Below are 20,319 nucleotides of genomic sequence, written 5' to 3' on the forward strand. Positions count from 1 at the left end.
GTGCTGGGACTTCAGCTTCTCCCTCCCACTATGTTACAATGCATTAACACCGAGGGGCTGGACAAAACCAGAATTGCAATCTGCCTTCAAGAGTCTAATTTTAATCTCTGAAGACTCCTCTTTTCCCCTTTTAGCAAAGACTAAAATCCAAAATCACTACCCAAACCAAGCAAACACCCTAAAACAAACAAGAAAGAACCCAGATATTCCTTTTATAATCAAACTGACAACACAACTGCAAAAACAGACTAACAAGGATTTTTAAAGTTCAAGTCTTTAATTCTTCTGCATAAAGGCAAATTGCCAAAAATGTAACACATTCCCTTTATTTACAAGCACCATAAATCACAAGGAAACATGCACACTGGAACAACAAGGTTCTAAATATTACCTCTTAGAAAAGTGCTGTACAGATGTGTCCCTCGTACACATATGCTCCGTGCTCTGTGGTGTGTGACTGATACACCCTTGTGTTAGGCTGAGCATGCCTGGAAATAACATTTTGGGAGGGAGAGTAGTTTCTGAGGAAGCAGCTGGCTTCAAAATCAGCAGCACAATGGGCTCTTGGCCCTGGGTACTGCCAGCCCTATAGCAAGGGAAAGTAAAACCAAATTCCTGCAGAGACAACTCCCAGGTCTAGCAGCCACTGGTATCCCAGTACATGCTACACAAGGATTGTAAAATTCTTGTAACTGGCACGTGAATTTAGTCCAAACCATGGTAGCCACAGCTATCACTTCAAACTTCTGCACACAGTGTTAACAGAATAAAAATAAAGGAGAGCCTGTCCCAACACCATCACAACCCTTACCCTGGACAAGAGCAGCTCCACACCTGCAAATACTGCTATTCATCCCCAATAGTTGTAGGAACAACAGGCACTGAATGCATCCTCTCCTATTCTTTAACTGTAGACTGGCTCTTTGGGTCAGGCTGCAACACACATAAACACAAAATCCAGGTATTTAAGCTGTGCTTCTGTTCTAACAGTCACTCAACCCCTTCAAGAAAAGGATCTGATTTTGATAAACCATACACCTTTCCTTTCTCTTCTCTCACCTGGCTTAGGCAAATGCCACCTTAATACATCTCAGAGAACAATAAATAGGCCAAATGGGTGATCACCCAATCCAAAAATTATGAATAGCTTGTCTTGAATGACTGGAGGAAGGCTGAAATTATGTACATTCTTTTGAAGCAGTTCTTCAGGCTGCATGTCCAATTCTGGTCCAGTGGAGCAGAGGAGGTTCCTTGATTGGAGGGGTTGGATTTCAGTCTGACTTGACACTGGACCATTCACTGGTAAAACATCAGCACACCCTGAGGAATGAGACTTCCAGAGGGAATGGCAGAATCCATCACCTGAAGCAGCCTTTGAAAAATAATGCACATGTCACCTGCCAACGCAGGCACAGCAGAAATGTCCTCACAAAAGCTTTAAGGAACATCCATTGTCATTGCAGCACAGGTTCACGAAATCTGGAGTTTTACACTTGAGGCACAGCTTGCAGAAAACAATCTATCCTTGTAAAGATCTGGAGAAACCTAAACAAAAAAGCAGGTAACAGCATTTTATAAACGTGCTATATCCAGCCCTTAGCAACAAAACATTTCCCTCCTTTCCTCTTTTAAGCTGTAGTGTTACAGTAGCAGTAAACGGAAGAGAGCACTGCACATGGTGAGCTTATAGCACAGTATTAAGGAGAAACTCATACTGTCCATACTAAAGGAAGTATTACAGCTAATATGAACATTTTGAGAACATAAATTACTAAAAAAATACAGTACTAGATACCCTACATTCATAAAGTATTTGTCAGAGACAAGGAAGCAGTTGAGCCTATTTTTCCCAACCCCTTGCATCGTTTTCATCTAAATGCCATTATTCATTCATAAAACATGCTTTTATCTTGATTCTAATTAACAAATTTCTGACACATCTTAAGTATCCTATTGACTAAGGTTTTTCCTTAGAAATCAACCAGACAATTTCTGTCTTAAACAGGAATAAATGTGAATGTTTATTCTAGCAAAAGGGAAGGTAGTGTGGAATTCTACCATGTAAACCACTATCTGGTTTTCAAGCAAGATTAAACTTCCACAGATAAAGTTCCTGACACTTGAGAGTTAGAGCTCATCATGCCAAAAAGCCAAGGCAATGCTTCTCTAAATACTGATCTTTCCATCCCAGAAAGCCAATGTGTTGCTCCACAGATAAAGTATTCACTTTATACATTCTACATCTAGCAGAGCCCTTTTTTCAATTACAATATTTGATTACAAACCCACTCTTTATATACACTCCTTAATACAGCCTTATTTACAACAAAGACCACTGCAAAAAAAAGATAAATATCAACTATGTGGGAACCAGAAAGACTCTTAACTGTGATGTAGAGAGGCTTCTTTTACCTGAATAATTTCACCTTATATTGATTGCACGTATGCTGACTGCAAATCTCTTTCTCTTCCAGTGCAGATCCTACATGACAGCAGCAGTTTTCCAAGACTTGATCTGACCTCAGACTACATCCTATTCTTCAAGTCTTTTTCTGCCACAGGAAAAATTATTTCTTCAATACTTCTATATACAAAGAGAGACTAGATATTTTCAAATATTGAATTAGCACATTAGAAAAGTGAAAGCATGTTAAATCTTATTCATGCTCAAAGAATTTAAATCAAAAATCAAAAAAGTCAAAAGAAAAATGTCATCAGCATAATTTTTTAAAAGCTCTAGCTGCCTTTTTCTCACATTGCTATAATCCAAAATCTAAGGGTAAAACTAATTTTGGCCACGTTCTTAATGAGTTTTATAAGACAAAATTTTCAAAGATCACTGATTAATAGACATTTATAACCATGTTTAATAGCCTGCATCAAATGTAGATCAAAGACAATCTAATTACACAAAGACTAGCTTCTAACAAAATCTGTTTAACCCAGATTACCACCCATCCTATTAATGCATCACAGGAACCTACAGTCCAAGAGAAAATTTTCACTAAAATCTACTGCTGCAAATGCCAAGTTGTTACTTCTTCACAGAAATATTAAGAGACAGAAAAGGTGCTATTGAAATACTTAAAAAAATTGGCACTTGTCATTTGAGAGATAAAAAAAACATTTTCGGGCTGACAGGTAACAATTTCAATTTAGCAAATGGAAGCATTATGTCTTTTAATTAAGGTGCTGTATTAAGTGCAAGAGAATGGGATAAAACACTAACAAAATAAAAGAAAAAAGGATCTACCTGAACAGTTGCATTCTGTAGAATGATACTGTGGGTAGGCAACTGAAACAGCACAGATCAAGTAAGCAGTCAGCAGGAACTCACCTTGGGATTTAGATTTTTTTCCTCAGTATTGTATCTTCAGCATTTGCACTTTCCAATCCTCTGTCAGGGTGTTCTGACTGATACCCATCTGATAAACTGCTATAAAGTTTAAGCCTACAAATAAAGAAACAAAAAAACAACGATTAATTTTCTTTATTGTGGTAACTTTAATAACTAAATACAATAACAATCCATTTATGTGGTAACTCAAAATGTCTCTCAGACATTTTTAGAGGTTCCAGGCCTTAGTCAGAAGCATTTTAGACCCTGGCAGACAGCTGAAAAACAGCTGTGATTTTGAATTTGAGCCATAGAATGAATTGCCAACTTTGGAGGTGGAACAAGCAATCACAAAAGGTTAGATAGTATAGTAAAAGTAGTTACAAAGTAGAGGGGAAATTTTTTTAGTATTGTACAGGGGGGTTTTAATACTTGTACAGGGGGGTTTTTACCTTATACATGGGGGTCAAAAGTTCTAAGATGGAGGAAAGTGGGCTGATCCTGTCCTTCCTCCTTCTTTTTCCTTACCTCCATGTTCTTGGTGATGTTAGCACTCACAGATTGGTTTAGAGTAGAAAAGCACTTTGTAATATATGTAGTAGGTATTGGGGAAAACTATAAACATGTTATACGTAATATATCATATAAAAAATAGCAGCAGCCCTGGGCGGGGAGAGAGACGAAGAAGACAGCAGACAGAGAGGATGTCAGGGTGTGTGTGTGCCTCTGCCCAGGACACTGAGCAAGCAGCCGCAGTCCAAGAACATAATCTGTTAGATAACTAGCAATAAACTGCCTTGAGACCGAACAGCGAGAGCCTGTGGAGTTTTTTTTGGAAGCACGGGTTGGAGGAGGAATTTCACCACCATATGAGACCCCAGAGCAAGGCTGGGGTTCTCACACATTTATATTAACACAGCTTGTAACATGAAAACATAAGGCCAGAATTTACCACACATATAGATATAAATAAACATATAAATATTGATCAAGACATCCCTAAGATAAATAGTGAAAAACAGCTAATTAAAAAATAAAATCAAATGTTTATAACAAATCCTTAGATTGAATTACAGCAAGAGAGCAACTAAGCAACTAAAATAACATACAAAAATGCCTCTCAAACCCAGCTGATGAGCTGCATTTGATACCTCTCCAGCCTGAAGTCTGTATCTCTCCAAGTCTTGCTGTCAGGCAGAAAGAAGCTGGATTTCTTCTGTTTTGGATGGTTCCATCCTGAAGCACAACTGGGTGGAATTGAGTCACTGCATAAAAACAAACAACTATCAGAGGGGTCACTAGAAAACAACTTAATCTCTAGGGAGACAGACAGAGGAAGCTTCCAGCTCTTAGACTGAGCAAGTGAGAGGCAAACTTCCAATTCTTTCAACAAGTCAGAGTGTGAAAGGCACTCATCATTTTGCATCATTACCTGGGATGGCAGAGGCAGCAGAAAGCAAAAGAAGGAGATTCAGACTGGAAAAAGCCAAGTAAACCCAAAAAACAGAAACAACAACCAAACATACCACATGCTGGAGGACATGCAAGAAGGCAAACAAAAAAAATATAGTAGTAGTAACCAGTGAATGAAAAGATGAAAAACAAAAGGAAAGGACACATTTACAGCATAGGTAGCAAATTGAAATAACAACATAATCACTGGGGAATTTACCTTGTTATCCCCATACTTTGCTGTACTGTCATTACTTCATCTTTTTCACCAAAGGCTTCCCACTCTGAGCACTTTGAAAAAGCATCCTGGTGTCCTGAGTCAGTAAGGCTGGAAAGGAAATGGAAATTTCTGAATCCATGCACTATGGTAACACAGTTCCTCTTAATTTTTCAGAAGGAGGCTAAGCAGAGAGAAGAAACCATACTTACATGAACGTTTTTACCAAGGTTAGTGTGAAATGTCTACTAAACTACCAAAATCTTTAGTGTTGCCCAAATCTACACTCAAATTACAACCTGTGCTGTGTGTTCTCATACTTTGCAACAGAGCACTGTAAATATTTGCTCTCATACAGCACAATTATTCTGACAGGATTACCCTTCCTCATCAAATTGCACACACTCAGATAAAATTAAAGCTATTAACCAAGGGATAAGAAAATACCAGTTCATAGTATCAATGAATTCCCACATGGAGAATCATTTCATACCTCTCCAGTGTGCGGCACATCTGCAGATAATGGTTTTTGCTCTCTGAAACCACAGAGGAGTCAGAATTGTTTCTTCTTCTGCGTTTCCATACTGGAGAAGAATTGGGAGAACAGGAACTACAAAAACAGATTTTACACACGTAACATTTTTTATCTGTGTTTAAATGCTTATCAGCGTTCTGCTAACTAACAGCATATGCTGCTGAGGAAGTTTCCTTTTGGGGTGCGATTCTTCAGTCACTCAGAGGAACACGGAGCAAATTGCTCACAGTTTAGAAGCAAAACCATTTTGAGCTTCACACACATCCCCCCCGGACAAGATACTTCACTAAACAGGGAAATGCAAGTCACAGTCACCCTCCCTGCTGTGCTGTAGACAGGCACAACACTATGAAGGATGGGGACTGAAAGCATCTGAAATAGCTTCTCTACTTTCATGACATTCCAGCTAGGGTTAAAGAAGCGTCAGGATTCTGCTGTATAAACAGAGAAGCTGAAAAAACATTGCATTTTCTTTCTGTTAAACCAAGTAATTCAGCAATGCTGGTAATTTTTCCATACTCAGAGCTCTGTACCACTGGGGGATTACATTCAACAGCAAAAGTGTCAAACTCCAAAGCTGAGTAGTAACTGCCCTTCCACACTAAACATTTCCTACAAAAACCTGATGGCACTGACATGTGCTGAACTATTTTCCTAAGTTAAGCACAGAAGTTTGCTCTCATACCTCTCAGGTCTCCGGGCAGCCTGTCTGCACTCATCTCCACATTCACTTCTTGTCTGCTTTTCATCAAACTCAAAGAAGCCAGGAACATCCTCGTCTTTGCAGAACCATTCCTGGGGACTACCTGAAGGTTCAGTACTACTAAACACAGCAGAAAAAAAAAACGAAAAACAAAAACAAAAAACTTTAAAAAACTATCCATCTGGCTTACTGCTCCAAATAGAAAACTGTTAAGCTGCAGTAAGAATTAACACTTCATCTGACACCCAAATGGTATAAAAAGTGCCACTTCCATCACAAGTCAATTACAATAGAGGTAAAACTATTTACACAGTGCAGAAACACAGCTCAGAGAATTCCATTCACTCTACTCCTCCAATTTACTAGTCCAAAACTTGTGAAATGTGAGGTGGCATTAAGTAGCAGAGCCACTCTTAATACAGAAATCCAGAACTGTGAAAAGATGAAAATATTTTTTTATTGAACTCAATTTACTAGTCCAAAAATGTGTAAAATACGAGGTGGCAGAAGTAGCAGGACCAGCCTTGTGACAGAAGTTCAAACATTAGAGAAGATAAAAGTATTTCCTTCTTAAACAAAATTGCCACCATCCTGCAGAGAGAACAAAAACCTCTCTCTCATCTTCTTAAATAGCTCAAATTCTCTCACATATTATCAGTGTAGGAGACATGTGGCACCATTGACTTCAGGAGAAGGAAAGACGGAAATTTATCCAAGTCAAGGAACAGTAATTGCCAAATTTTTGCCCGTCTCACGCCTACCAGAAAAGTAATGCTACCTTGTGCCCACCAGTGTAAATACAAAGGGGAAGGGAGTGTACTACTGCAGGCAGACCAAATGCCTTTCTCCCCATAACACCTGACTGCAGATTAATTTAGACTAAATAACTGCAATATCTTGAAAACTAACAGAATTCAAATGGAAAACAAGACATAAAAGAAGGCTTCCATTGCTGAGTCTGACATCTTTTCCCCCAGTCCGCAATGCCCTAAAGGAACTACAGAACCCTCCTTTGATTCCTTAAACCCTGACTTAATTCACCCAGGTAACATACACAGGCTGCAGGTCCCAGGTTTCTTCAGCAGGAGGATCCCAGGCATGCAGTGCTATCTTCCACAGCTTGATCTGCTGGTCCCAGGACCTACGGCTGTACTTCTTAAACTTGTTGGGAGTTGTAGGGTGAACTCCTGGAAGTCGCTGGCTCCTGCAAACACACAGTGACATTTGTTAGTTCAGAGCATAAGGAGTGTTTCCCTTAATAAGAATCCTTAGTCCATCAGGTCACACAAGCATCAGTGGTCTAATAAAGAAAATGTTAGTATTTTTAAACACTTACTGAAATGTGTCTATCATAAGATGGTACCAAAACTAAATCAAAAAAGCAACAACTAACCATAATGTGCTGAGTCAGACTGGAGGCTCATCCAGTCAAGCACTCTTGACAGCTGCTAAAAGCACAGCCCTCCTGCCCATGAACAAAGATGAAACAGAAGCGTAACTCATACTGCTTCAATATTATCCTAACCTCCAGCTCCTTCTATTCACTTTGCCTCAGTCAAGTGCAGCTTCTTTGATTTGGTATTGTACTCAGTCTGTCAAGGATGGAGTTACCTTCCCCCCCAGCAGTCCCTGTAGGGCTGTGTTTTGCACTAACTGCTAAAACAGTGCTGATAAACACACTGCCTATTGGGTAGTATTGAACAGTGCTGGCCAGGCTTCAAGGCCTTCTCCTTTCCCCATCCACAGACACTAAGGTGAGAGTGAACACAAAGTTGAGAGGGAAAAGTGCTGGGACAGCTGACTCCAATTACCCAGAGCTATCACACATCACATCATGTCACACTCAGCAGTAAAAACCACAGGAAGAATTTCAAGAGAACTAAGGTTGTGTGCTATTCTACACACACACACACCAGGAACAACTAAGAGTTCGTGGAAATCTGCAACACAGGGCAGCTTACTTTGGGACTTCTTTAATGTATCTGTCATATGCGAGGGTATTCTTGCCAAAATTGATCTGTTTTTGTCTTCTCCTCAGGACCACCTCATCCGTTTCCCTTTCAGCTGGACTGGCAGAGTTGCTTGAAACAGAACTTGAAAACAAAAATAAAAACTAAGTTGAAAAGGACCTTAATAGCTTTTTAAGAAGTCACAGAAGCAAATATTCTAGAACTGCCATGTTTTCTTAATGATAGACAGTGACTAAACTCTTACCTCACTAGTTCACACAAATGAAAGCTGTGCTAATCAAATCTCAATCTCAAATAATCACACAAGTATTTTTTGAGATAAAGCTTTTCAATGATACTCCCTCCTTCAGCTTTCCCTCATGCCTGATATGAAACAGCTTGTCTGGGTTTTCAAATCTGCTTTATATCATGAGAACTAGTCAGAGATCATCACATGGTTGTTGCTAAAACCAATGCAACAAGAAGCAGTAATAGTTCAATACCTACCCGGTCATTTTGTTATTTGATGCTCTCATTGCCTTGCCTTCTTCAGTTCTACCTTCCCAACTGGGGCAACTGGAAAGAGGCCTAGAATGTTCTGATGTTGTCGAGCTAGAAAATAATGGGAATTCAACAGAAATATTTGCTGCTTGTAACACATTTAATCAACAGAAACATCAAAAATGGACAAAACCAGCTCCACAACAGTAAAAACATGGGCATGTTCCTTCCCTATTTCAGCTCTTACTCACTTTCAGCCTGCCCTCTTCTGTCATTTTATTGCCTCAACCTTTAACAAGTCAGAAGCAGATTTAGCTGATAGTCTAACTTTCTCTAAATGGTTTCACATCAACAGATGAAATTGCCATGAAAGCTGACAATGTCATTTTAACTCACTAAAAAGATTCCACTTTGAAATAGAACACGTCCACCCAGCAAAGAAAAACACAAAACGCTGCTGGCACATCCACTGAAGTCTCACACTCATGCCCTACGCTTAGGATTTTTTATGACCACATCAAAGACACAGAAAAACTTCTGAATACCAGGCCTTTCCTAAGCTTTTCAAAACATTCATTCATTAATGAAGCAATATTAAGCATGCTATCAAAAATTAAAATCACCTTCATACAGTGGAAAACTTAGAGACGTACAAATTATGTTAAAAAATATTTTCATGTTCCCTTAGTAAAACATTTCCTCTTACATTCTGTTCAGTTTTCTGCACTCACCACTTTTCACCCTTGCTATCAGACTCTAAGTCTCAACCAGTCTCAACCACTTCTTCCACCTTGGGTCTTTAGTCTAGAACACCCAAAAGCCAAGCAAAATATTCATAGAATTACCCAAGTATAAAATTCTATCTCGTCTCAAATTGTCCTCAGGAATATACTACAGGGAAAAAATAGGTGCTCACTAAAAACTGCAGTACAGCAGAATATACCACATGGACTAAGAAGAGACAAAGATGGTCTGCCCACATTTACACATAAAGATGCAAAAGCAAAATGTAAGAATAACAACAAATGACTTTCATTGGGAATTTTATCCTAATACTGAAGACTTCAGCAATAAAGGGCTTAAACTACTGCCTCAGTACATAGCCCTTCTCCCTTTCATTCTGAATATTTGCTAATACCGTGGCATGTATTTCAATGAGACAAACTGAGTGGTCTTCTTTAGACATGATGCATGCCTAAAGAACTCTGTGCTACTCTATGAGAAGAAAACACTCAACCTGAACATGTTTAAGCTTTTCTTGGAGTCCTAAAGAAGAGCTCAGCAAAGTGGAGACTTAAAAAAAAAAAATTTACACTTACTCCTTACCTCTCCATCAAGTGGTCTGAATGGCCACACTGATATTCCTCAAACACCAGGTAATCTGAATCATTGCAGCTTCTACGTTCCTGCTCTTGATGCCAGCAGTGTGGATGTTGCATAGAACTAGAAAACAAGAATTTTCATCTGAAATCAAGTCACTGGTAGTCACTGAACATGGCCTATAAAAATCAAAGATGGACAATTTGATTTGGCATACGGATATGTGATTCCTACCAACTTACACAGGCAACACATACTCAACAAAGGTACTAGTGCAATTGCTGAGGACGTATCTTTAATAAATGTATTTAAGACATAAGATTTTCAAATGAACAACTAATATTTTGATAACACAAAATTTACTCTTTTTGCAAACAAAATGGTGGGGAACAAAACCTAATTGAGGACTCCCACCAGTGTTTATGGACTTGTGGGCATTTCCATCTTCTGTCAGCAGTGACACTTATTTACTGCCCCATCCAGTAGTAAATTCACAGACAAGGCAAGTCCAGAAACTACACTTCAACACAATGGCTAGGCAGGAGTAGGTCAAATGTTTGTGTGGAAACACTTGTACACAGGCCATTCTTGACCAGAAGCAGCTGCTCCTCACAAGGAGGCTTGGGACAGGGAGCTGCCTCTAGTGCTCACAACACACTGGTGGGCCAGCCAGGGATTGCTTAAGGGTTGAGTTCTCTACATTCTCCTCCTCGGTTCTGGTGGCTTTGACATTTTAAATGACAGCTTACTAAACAAAACACAGCCATAGCATCTACCAACACCAGACCTGGCTTCTGGGCTAAGGAGGGCAGCTGCAGATGCACTTGCCCAATAGAACCATGTGGCACTGCTGCCTCTGCACTGTAAGTACACAGTGTTTCTGTATGTGTGAGTTATAAACAATAAATAGAGTTATTTGCTTTTGCATTTTGTATTAACTTTTGTTTTGCAAGTTATTATTGATCACAAAAGTCCTGCTGTAATACGATTTCTAATTAACTGCTTTTGATATGGTATAATCAGTCAGTTTATATATGCATTGTATAGCTTTTATAAACAGTAGTGTAATATATACTATTTTAGACCATATCATAATAGAGACTGTTAAATGCTGAAGTGATTTTTCATGTAACTAACTCAGAAAATGGTCTAAAAAAATTTAGGTGATTTTCCACATTTGGAGAATCTCTTATCTAAAAGATAAGATAACAGAAACAGAAATCAGAGCACCAAAAGAAGAAAGAATTTATTAAATCTCAATAGCATGGAGTGAAAATACAACAGGATGGAACCACAAGAAAAAATAACATAATTAGTTTAATCTACAAGACGAAGACAAGGCAAAGGTTAAAACAAAGCAAAAGAACATCTAAACTCAAAACAATATTTGAATATGTATAAATGCCTATGAATATGCATGTACCACCTGTAATGTAACAGAATATAGAGAATATGGTTTAAGTCAAAGGTGTGCTTTTGGCAAAGAGTCAAGCACCCCAGTACTGGATTTTATCTCTTTTATGCCTTAATAAATTTTTATACAAATTTTAAATAGTGAGCTGTGTTACTCACACAATTAGATGTTTTATATAGGACATACTATTGCTACATGCAAGTGCTTCCTTGGAAAAAACAAATTTTCAGTCACTGCCCCTGCTGATTTCATAACATCCAGTGTCACCCCTTCCCATCTGGTGGTTGTGAAAAGTATTTGGAGGCTTTTTTTCCCCTTCTTATAGAGATTTCATACACACCTTCTTCCATTTATGCAACCCTCTGCATTCAGGCTGTAGCAGGAAAACCCATCCAAGGAGGACTTACCATGTACACCTTCAGGAGAATTTAAGCCCTATTTGTATTTATTCCCATGTTCTCAGGTAAGACACTGCATACAGATAAGCCAGACTGATTTCCACACATATAAAGTTTTACCTGGTAGACATAGCTTTAAAATTAAAACCAGAAGTCTTACAAAGAATTGACTCTATTTTTATTGAGCTCTTTAGAGGGTTTTAAGATTAACTGCATGTATTTATTAAACTTCTTTCCCTAAGGGCTATCCAAATAATACTGTTCATTTTAAACAGGCAAGCTATATAGCAAAAAACAGAAACAAAACAAAACAAAACAAAAAAAAACAAACCATTAACCTCAAAAACCACAAATGAGAAATCCTGCAGTATGTCTTTGGAAGAAAATGTCTTGTAATCCATATAAGAGCTTGAGTATATGTATCACTACTCCTTAAACAGCTCAAAGTCCATAAATATTACTTTAAAAATGGCACTGAGGACCTCAGTCTTATTGAAATTTGTCCTAAATGGGATGGTGCTAAGCAGCAGTCCAGCAAGTTTTACAGTATCAGAGAAAGATTTGATATGGAAGGGACCTTAAAGATCATCCAGTTCCAACCCTCTGCCAAGGGAGGGGACACCTTCCACTAGAACTGGCTGCTCAAAGTCTTCTTCAATCCCTTTAGCATTTCCAAGAATGTGGCAGCCACAACTACTCTGGTCAATTTAGTCCAGTTTACGCAGACACAATAAAAATACTCATATTGAAGACATCCCATGATAATTTGGTATCTTGGTTTCAAGCGACACCAAACCTCATGGTAGAAAAACTGTACTCATATCGTGGATTAAAAATATCTCCTGCTTGGAAAAAAATTGTCTTTTTTGGGTTACAAATTATGTTAACCTAAAAAAAAACAGGTAACATATTTTCCTAATATACACTGGAATACTATGAATGATAGAAATAAATAACATAGCCATGACCCATGTTTTGAGAAAGACCTGTTGAGCTGCAGCACGCTGGGAAGTTTGGGCTACACCAATTCTTTCCACAAGACAAAGCTTGAAAGGGACTCATCATTTTCCATCATTACCTGGGATGGCAGAGGCAGCAGAAAGCAAAAGAAGGAGATTCAGACTGGAAAAAGCCAAGTAAACCCAAAAAATAGAAACAACAACCAAACATACCACATGCTGGAGGACATGCAAGAAGGCAAACAAAAAAAAAATAGTAGTAGTAACCAGTGAATGAAAAGATGAAAAACAAAAGGAAAGGACACATTTACAGCATAGGCAGCAAATTGAAATAACAACATAATCACTGGGGTATTTACCTTATTATCCCCACACTTTGCTGTACTGTCATTACTTCATCTTTTTCACCAAAGGCTTCCCACTCTGAGCACTTTGAAAAAGCATCCTGATGTCCTGAGTCAGTAAGGCTGGAAAGGAAATGGAAATTTCTGAATCCATGCACTATGGTAACACAGTTCCTCTTAATTTTTCAGAAGGAGGCTAAGCAGAGAGAAGAAACCATACCTACATGAACGTTTTTACCAAGGTTAGTGTGAAATGTCTACTAAACTACCAAAATCTTTAGTGTTGCCTAAATCTACACTCAAATTACAACCTGTGCTGTGTGTTCTCATACTTTGCAACAGAGCACTATAAATATTTGCTCTCATACAGCACAATTATTCTGACAGGATTACCTTCCTCATCAAATTGCACACACTCAGATAAAATTAAAGCTATTAACCAAGGGAGGAGAAAATACCAGTCATATACCAAAAACCAGTTCATAGTATCAATGAATTCCCACATGGAGAATCATTTCATACCTTTCCAGTGTGCGGCACATCTGCAGATAATGGTTTTTGCTCTCTGAAACCACAGAGGAGTCAGAATTGTTTCTTCTTCTGCGTTTCCATACTGGAGAAGAATTGGGAGAACAGGAACTACAAAAACAGATTTTACACACGTAACATTTTGTATCTATGTTTAAATGCTTATCAGTGTTCTGCTAACTAACAGCATATGCTGCTGAGGAAGTTTCCTTTTGGGGTGTGATTCTTCAGTCACTCAGAGGAACACGGAGCAAATTGCTCACAGTTTAGAAGCAAAACCATTTTGAGCTTCACACACATCCCCCCCCCAGACAAGATACTTCACTAAACAGGGAAATGCAAGTCACAGTCACCCTCCCTGCTGTGCTGTAGACAGGCACAACACTATGAAGGATGGGGACTGAAAGCATCTGAAATAGCTTCTCTACTTTCATGACATTCCAGCAAGGGTTAAAGAAGCATCAGGATTCTGCTGTATAAACAGAGAAGCTGAAAAAACATTGCATTTTCTTTCTGTTAAACCAAGTAATTCAGCAATGCTGGTCATTTTTCCATACTCAGAGCTCTGTACCACTGGGGGATTACATTCAACAGCAAAAGTGTCAAACTCCAAAGCTGAGTAGTAACTGCCCTTCCACACTAAACATTTCCTACAAAAACCTGACGGCACTGACATGTGCTGAACTATTTTCCTAAGTTAAGCACAGAAGTTTGCTCTCATACCTCTCAGGTCTCTGGGCAGCCTGTCTGCATTCATCTCCACACTCACTTCTTGTCTGCTTTTCATCAAACTCAAAGAAGCCAGGAACATCCTCGTCTTTGCAGAACCATTCCTGGGGACTACCTGAAGGTTCAGTACTACTAAACACAGCAGAAAAAAAACACAAAAAACAAAAACCAAAAAACTTTAAAAAACTATCCATCTGCCTTACCGCTCCAAATAGAAAACTGTTCAGCTGCAATAGGAATTAACACTTCATCTGACACCCAAATGGTATAAAAAGTGCAACGTATACCACAGGTCAATTACAACAGAAGTAAAACTATTTACACAGTGCAGAAACACATGTAAGAGAATTCCATTCACTCTTCTTCTCCAAATTAACTCTCCTCTACCAGAAAAGTAATGTTACCTTGTGCCCAGCAGTGTAAATACAAAGGGGAAGGGAGTGTAGTACTGCAGGCACACCAAATGCCTTTCTCCCCATAACACCTGACTGCAGATTAACTTAGACTAAATAACTGCAATATCTTGAAAACTAACAGAATTCAAATGGAAAACAAGACATAAAAGAAGGCTTCCATTGCTGAGTCTGACATCTTTTCCCCCAGTTCGGAATGCCCTAAAGGAACTACAGAACCCTCCTTTGATTCCTTAAACCCTGACTTAATTCACCCAGGTAACATACACAGGCTGCAGGTCCCAGGTTTCTTCAGCAGGAGGATCCCAGGCATGCAGTGCTATCTTCCACAGCTTGATCTGCTGGTCCCAGGACCTACGGCTGTACTTCTTAAACTTGTTGGGGGTTGTAGGGTGAACTCCTGGAAGTCGCTGGCTCCTGCAAACACACAGTGACATTTGTTAGTTCAGAGCATAAGGAGTGTTTCCCTTAATAAGAATCCTTAGTCCATCAGGTCATACAAGCATCAGTGGTCTAATAAAGAAAATGTTAGTATTTTTAAACACTTACTGAAATGTGTCTACCATAAGATGGCACCAAAACTAAATCAAAAAAGCAACAACTAACTATAATGTGCTGAGTCAGACTGGAGGCTCATCCAGTCAAGCACTCTTGACAGCTGCTAAAAGCACAGCCCTCCTGCCCATGAACAAAGATGAAACAGAAGCGTAACTCATACTGCTTCAATATTATCCTAACCTCCAGCTCCTTCTATTCACTTTGCCTCAGTCAAGTGCAGCTTCTTTGATTTGGTATTGTACTCAGTCTGTCAAGGATGGAGTTACCTTCCCCCCCAGCAGTCCCTGTAGGGCTGTGTTTTGCACTAACTGCTAAAACAGTGCTGATAAACACACTGCCTATTGGGTAGTATTGAACAGTGCTGGCCAGGCTTCAAGGCCTTCTCCTTTCCCCATCCACAGACACTAAGGTGAGAGTGAACACAAAGTTGAGAGGGAAAAGTGCTGGGACAGCTGACTCCAATTACCCAGAGCTATCACACATCACATCATGTCACACTCAGCAGTAAAAACCACAGGAAGAATTTCAAGAGAACTAAGGTTGTGTGCTATTCTACACACACACACACCAGGAACAACTAAGAGTTCATGTGGAAATCTGCAACACAGGGCAGCTTACTTTGGGACTTCTTTAATGTATCTGTCATATGCGAGGGTATTCTTGCCAAAATTGATCTGTTTTTGTCTTCTCCTCAGGACCACCTCATCCGTTTCCCTTTCAGCTGGATTGGCAGAGTTGCTTGAAACAGAACTTGAAAAGAAAAATAAAAACTAAGTTGAAAAGGACCTTAATAGCTTTTTAAGAAGTCACAGAAGCAAATATTCTAGAACTGCCATGTTTTCTTAATGATCAACTGTAACTAAACTCTTACCTCACTAGTTCACACAAATGAACGCTGTACTAATCAAATCTCAATCTCAAATAATCACACAAGTGGCTTTTGAGATAAAGCTTTTCAATGATACTCCCTCCTTCAGCTTTCCCTCATGCCTGATATGAAACAGCTTGTCTGGGTTTTCAAATCTGCTTTATATCATGAGAACTAGTCAGAGATCATCACATGGTTGTTGCTAAAACCAATGCAACAAGAAGCAGTAATAGTTCAATACCTACCTGGTCATTTTGTTATTTGATGCTCTCATTGCCTTGCCTTCTTCAGTTCTACCTTCCCAACTGGGGCAACTGGAAAGAGGCCTAGAATGTTCTGATGTTGTCGAGCTAGAAAATAATGGGAATTCAACAGAAATATTTGCTGCTTGTAACACATTTAATCAACAGAAACATCAAAAATGGACAAAACCAGCTCCACAACAGTAAAACCATGGGCATATTCCTTCTCTATTTCAGGTCTTAGTCACCTTCAGCCTGCCCTCTTCTGTCACTTTATTGCCTCAAGAAGCAGATTTAGCTGATAGTCTAACTTTCTCTAAACGGTTTCACATCAACAGATGAAACTGCCATGAAAGCTGACAATGTCATTTTATCACACAACAAGGATTCCACTTTGAAATGGAACACGTCCACTCAGCAAAGAAAAACACAAAACCCTGCTGGCACATCCACTGAAGTCTCACACTCAGGAGTCCTCTGTAATGTACTACAGGGGAAAAAAATAGGTGCTCACTAAAAACTGCAGTACAGCTGAATATATTACATGGACTGTGAAGAGACAAAGATGGTCTGCCCACATTTACACATAAAGATACAAAAGCAAAATGTAAGAATAACAGGAAATGACTTAATTGGGAATTTTATACTAACACTTAAGACTTCAGCAATAAAGGGCTTAAACTACTGCCTCAGTACATAGCCCTTCTCCCTTTCATTCTGAATATTTGCTAATACCGTGGCATGTATTTCAATGAGACAAACTGAGTGGTCTTCTTTAGACATGATGCATGCCTAAAGAACTCTGTGCTACTCTATGAGAAGAAAACACTCAACCTGAACATGTTTAAGCTTTTCTTGGAGTCCTAAAGAAGAGCTCAGCAAAGTGGAGACTTAAAAAAAAAAAATTTACACTTACTCCTTACCTCTCCATCAAGTGGTCTGAATGGCCACACTGATATTCCTCAAACACCAGGTAATCTGAATCATTGCAGCTTCTACGTTCCTGCTCTTGATGCCAGCAGTGTGGATGTTGCATAGAACTAGAAAACAAGAATTTTCATCTGAAATCAAGTCACTGGTAGTCACTGAACATGGCCTATAAAAATCAAAGATGGACAATTTGATTTGGCATACGGATATGTGATTCCTACCAACTTACACAGGCAACACATACTCAACAAAGGTGTTAGTGCAATTGCTGAGGAAATATCTTTGATCAATGCAATTAAGACATCAAAATTTTCAAATGAACAACTAATATTTTGATAACACAAAATTTACTTTTTTTGCAAACAAAATGGTGGGGAACAAAACCTAATTGAGGACTCCCACCAGTGTTTATGGACTTGTGGGCATTTCCATCCTCTGTCAGCAGTGACATTTATTTACTGCCCCATCCAGTAGTAAATTCACAGACAAGGCAAGTCCAGAAACTACACTTCAACACAATGGCTAGGCAGGAGTAGGTCAAATGTTTGTGTGGAAACACTTGTACACAGGCCATTCTTGACCAGAAGCAGCTGCTCCTCACAAGGAGGCTTGGGACAGGGAGCTGCCTCTAGTGCTCACAACACACTGGTGGGCCAGCCAGGGATTGCTTAAGGGTTGAGTTCTCTACATTCTCCTCCTCGGTTCTGGTGGCTTTGACATTTTAAATGACAGCTTACTAAACAAAACACAGCCATAGCATCTACCAACACCAGACATGGCTTCTGGGCTAAGGAGGGCAGCTGCAGATGCAGTGCCACTCCTGCCCGACAGAATGATCTGGCACTGCAGCCTCTGTTAGAGGTTTTTGTCTGTGTGAGTAACAGCAAAGACGCTGCTGTGTACGGGGCAGGTCTCTGCTCTTAGCTCAACAAGAGAGAAGAAACCATTTTTGATGTTTTACTCTTGCGTTAGCCGACCATGTTTTCTTTTTCTTCCTCCTCCACCCTGCCTGGCTTTGGGAGTTTCCTGCTCCCAGACGGCTCCAAGTTACCGACACCACACGGCACAAACAGCACAAACAGCTTCCTCAGAATCACAGACAAATGGTCCGCTTCCAAACCCGCTCAGTTTTCGCTAAGGCATTGACGATTTAAACCCTTCCCTAACCACCTTAAACAATTACTCCGTTTAACGACTTAAAACAATTTTTAAACCAGCTTAGGTACACTACAACAAGTGGCGTATGTACGACAATGTTTGTAAATAGAAACGATAACCGAATATTATGTCTTTTAGAAGCATTCCAGGATTTGCTTTGCACTGGCCTCCCACTCCAGCCTGATGCCAAGCCCCAGCGCTCCCAGCCGGGCTGGGGCATCTCGCCGAGCCCACTCGCCCTGCCCGGGGCTGCGGGTCCCGCACTCGCCACCGACAGAGCAGGGCGAAGGAGCCCCGGCTCGGGGGGCGAGGCCGCAGGAGAAGGCGCCGTTTGCCGGAGGAGCACGGGCTGCACAGCCCGCACCTGCCTCCGGAGCCGCCCGGGACGGGCAGCAGCGCACCCCGCCCGCCCAGCGCCCCCCGTGCCCCCGCGGCCGCTCCCACCTGCGCGGCCGGCGCGGCCCGCCCGACATGGCTGAGGCGGGGCGGCCCCGGGCGGGCGCGGGCCCCGGGCGGCCCCGGGCGGGCGCGGGCCCCCGGGCGGGCGCGGGCCCCCGGGCGGGCGCGGGCCCCCGGGCGGGCGCGGGCCCCCGGGCGGGCGCGGGCCCCGGGCGGGCGCGGGCCCAGCGGCGGCGCAGGCGCGGCCCGTCCCCCGCGGGGAGCGCAGGCGCGGCCCGGACAGCCCCGGCTCGCTGTGCTGCTGCGGGGGCGCTGCTCGGTCTGGCTAAAGGAAAGAAAAGCGGCCTGCGCCCCTCTGAGGTCTCGGGCCCAGCTTCCCCCACACCCACGGAACCACTGCCCTCACGCCGTGTCCCTCTGGCTGCATCCCGACTCGCAAATGCAGGGAAAACCCAGCTCCCGCATCACGGCGTTACCTCACGCAATAGCCAAGAGTTCGTTTTGGGACAAGTAATTTTTCTCCTAGACGTTAGTGGCCACCACAGTGTACACGCTACAGGAATGTGTCCCACATTTCATACCATTAATGGAATCATAGAACAGTTTGGCTTGAAAAGAACCTTAAAGATAACTTGCTGGAATATTTATATCTCAATTCCTTAAATAGCTCCAAGTCAAGAAAGGCACTCTGAACTTTAGTCTTACTGAGGTTATGCTGGCTGGAATGGTACTTAGCTGCAGGCTAGCTAGTTTCACAAGATCACGAATGGTTTGTGTTGGAAGGGACCCTGAAGACCATCTCCTCACAACTCCCCTGTCATGGGCAGGGACACCTTCCCCTGGAGCAGGATGCTCAGAGCCCCATCCAGCCCGGCCTTGAACAGGATCCCTTCCAGGGATGGGGCAGCCACAGCTTCTCTGGTCAACCTCTGCCAGTACCTTACCACCCTCATAGTAAAGAATTTCTTCCCCCATCTCTAATCTGAACCTACTCCCTTTCAGTTTAAAGCCATTCCCCCTTGTCCTATCATGCCATGGCCTTGTCAAAAGTCCCTGTCCAGCCCTCTTGGAGACCCTTTAGATAGTGGAAGGTGCTCCAAGGTCTCTGGAGCTTTCTCTTCTCCAGGCTGAACACCTCCTGCTCTCAGCCTCTCTCTATAGCAGAGGTGCTCCAGCTCTCTGAACATCTTCATGGTTCTCCTCTGGACACACTCCAGTAAATCCTCTGCTACAGGAATGTGATACAGGAATGTAATAGATTCTTTATTGCTGGTGCTCAGTAATAAATCTGAGCAATGTCATAGTTAATTAAATGTTTTATATAGGACATACTATTGCTACATGCCAGTGCTTCCTTGGAAAAAC

At 41.1% G+C, this 20,319-nt stretch overlaps 1 protein-coding gene across 7 annotated transcripts; it reads right to left on the minus strand.

The window, feature by feature from the left end:
- Positions 1 to 254: 254 nt before the first annotated feature.
- On the minus strand, positions 255 to 19,119 carry LOC110473273 (uncharacterized). 7 transcript variants are annotated; one of them, XM_077782707.2, is made up of 21 exons: positions 19,076 to 19,116; positions 19,000 to 19,038; positions 17,391 to 17,507; positions 16,471 to 16,575; positions 15,976 to 16,107; positions 15,067 to 15,216; positions 14,381 to 14,518; positions 13,652 to 13,768; positions 13,145 to 13,252; positions 10,021 to 10,137; positions 8,701 to 8,805; positions 8,206 to 8,337; positions 7,299 to 7,448; positions 6,227 to 6,364; positions 5,500 to 5,616; positions 5,010 to 5,117; positions 4,489 to 4,602; positions 3,338 to 3,451; positions 2,413 to 2,601; positions 1,060 to 1,545; positions 255 to 933 (listed from the first exon to the last, which is right to left on the minus strand). In XM_077782707.2, the coding sequence occupies exons 2-18, from the start codon at positions 19,026 to 19,028 to the stop codon at positions 3,346 to 3,348; spliced, it is 1,983 nt and encodes a 660-aa protein (XP_077638833.2). In that variant the 5' UTR covers positions 19,029 to 19,038; positions 19,076 to 19,116; the 3' UTR covers positions 255 to 933; positions 1,060 to 1,545; positions 2,413 to 2,601; positions 3,338 to 3,345. The 7 variants fall into 7 exon arrangements, with proteins under 7 accessions (XP_077638833.2, XP_077638836.2, XP_085433698.1 ...); XM_077782710.2 differs by having other exon boundaries at positions 255 to 1,545; positions 14,381 to 14,515; positions 19,076 to 19,119; XM_085577572.1 differs by having other exon boundaries at positions 255 to 1,545; positions 6,227 to 6,361; positions 19,076 to 19,117.
- Between the last annotated feature and the right edge of the window lie 1,200 nt (positions 19,120 to 20,319).

This window comes from Lonchura striata, chromosome 4 (genome assembly GCF_050655825.1).
Source record: "Lonchura striata isolate lonStrDom1 chromosome 4, ASM5065582v1, whole genome shotgun sequence".
NCBI classification, from domain to species: domain Eukaryota; kingdom Metazoa; phylum Chordata; class Aves; order Passeriformes; family Estrildidae; genus Lonchura; species Lonchura striata.

Excerpts from the sequence above, each read along its gene's own strand:
- LOC110473273 (XM_077782709.2), bottom strand. The coding sequence starts at position 19,028 with ATGTCGGGCGGGCCGCGCCGGCCGCGCAG. Across the intron at positions 6,365-7,298 it reads ACCTGGGACCTGCAGCCTGT|TAGTACTGAACCTTCAGGTA; the intron begins GTATGTTACCTG and ends TGCTGTGTTTAG. Across the intron at positions 3,452-4,488 it reads ACAGACTTCAGGCTGGAGAG|GCTTAAACTTTATAGCAGTT; the intron begins GTATCAAATGCA and ends CTTTATTTGTAG.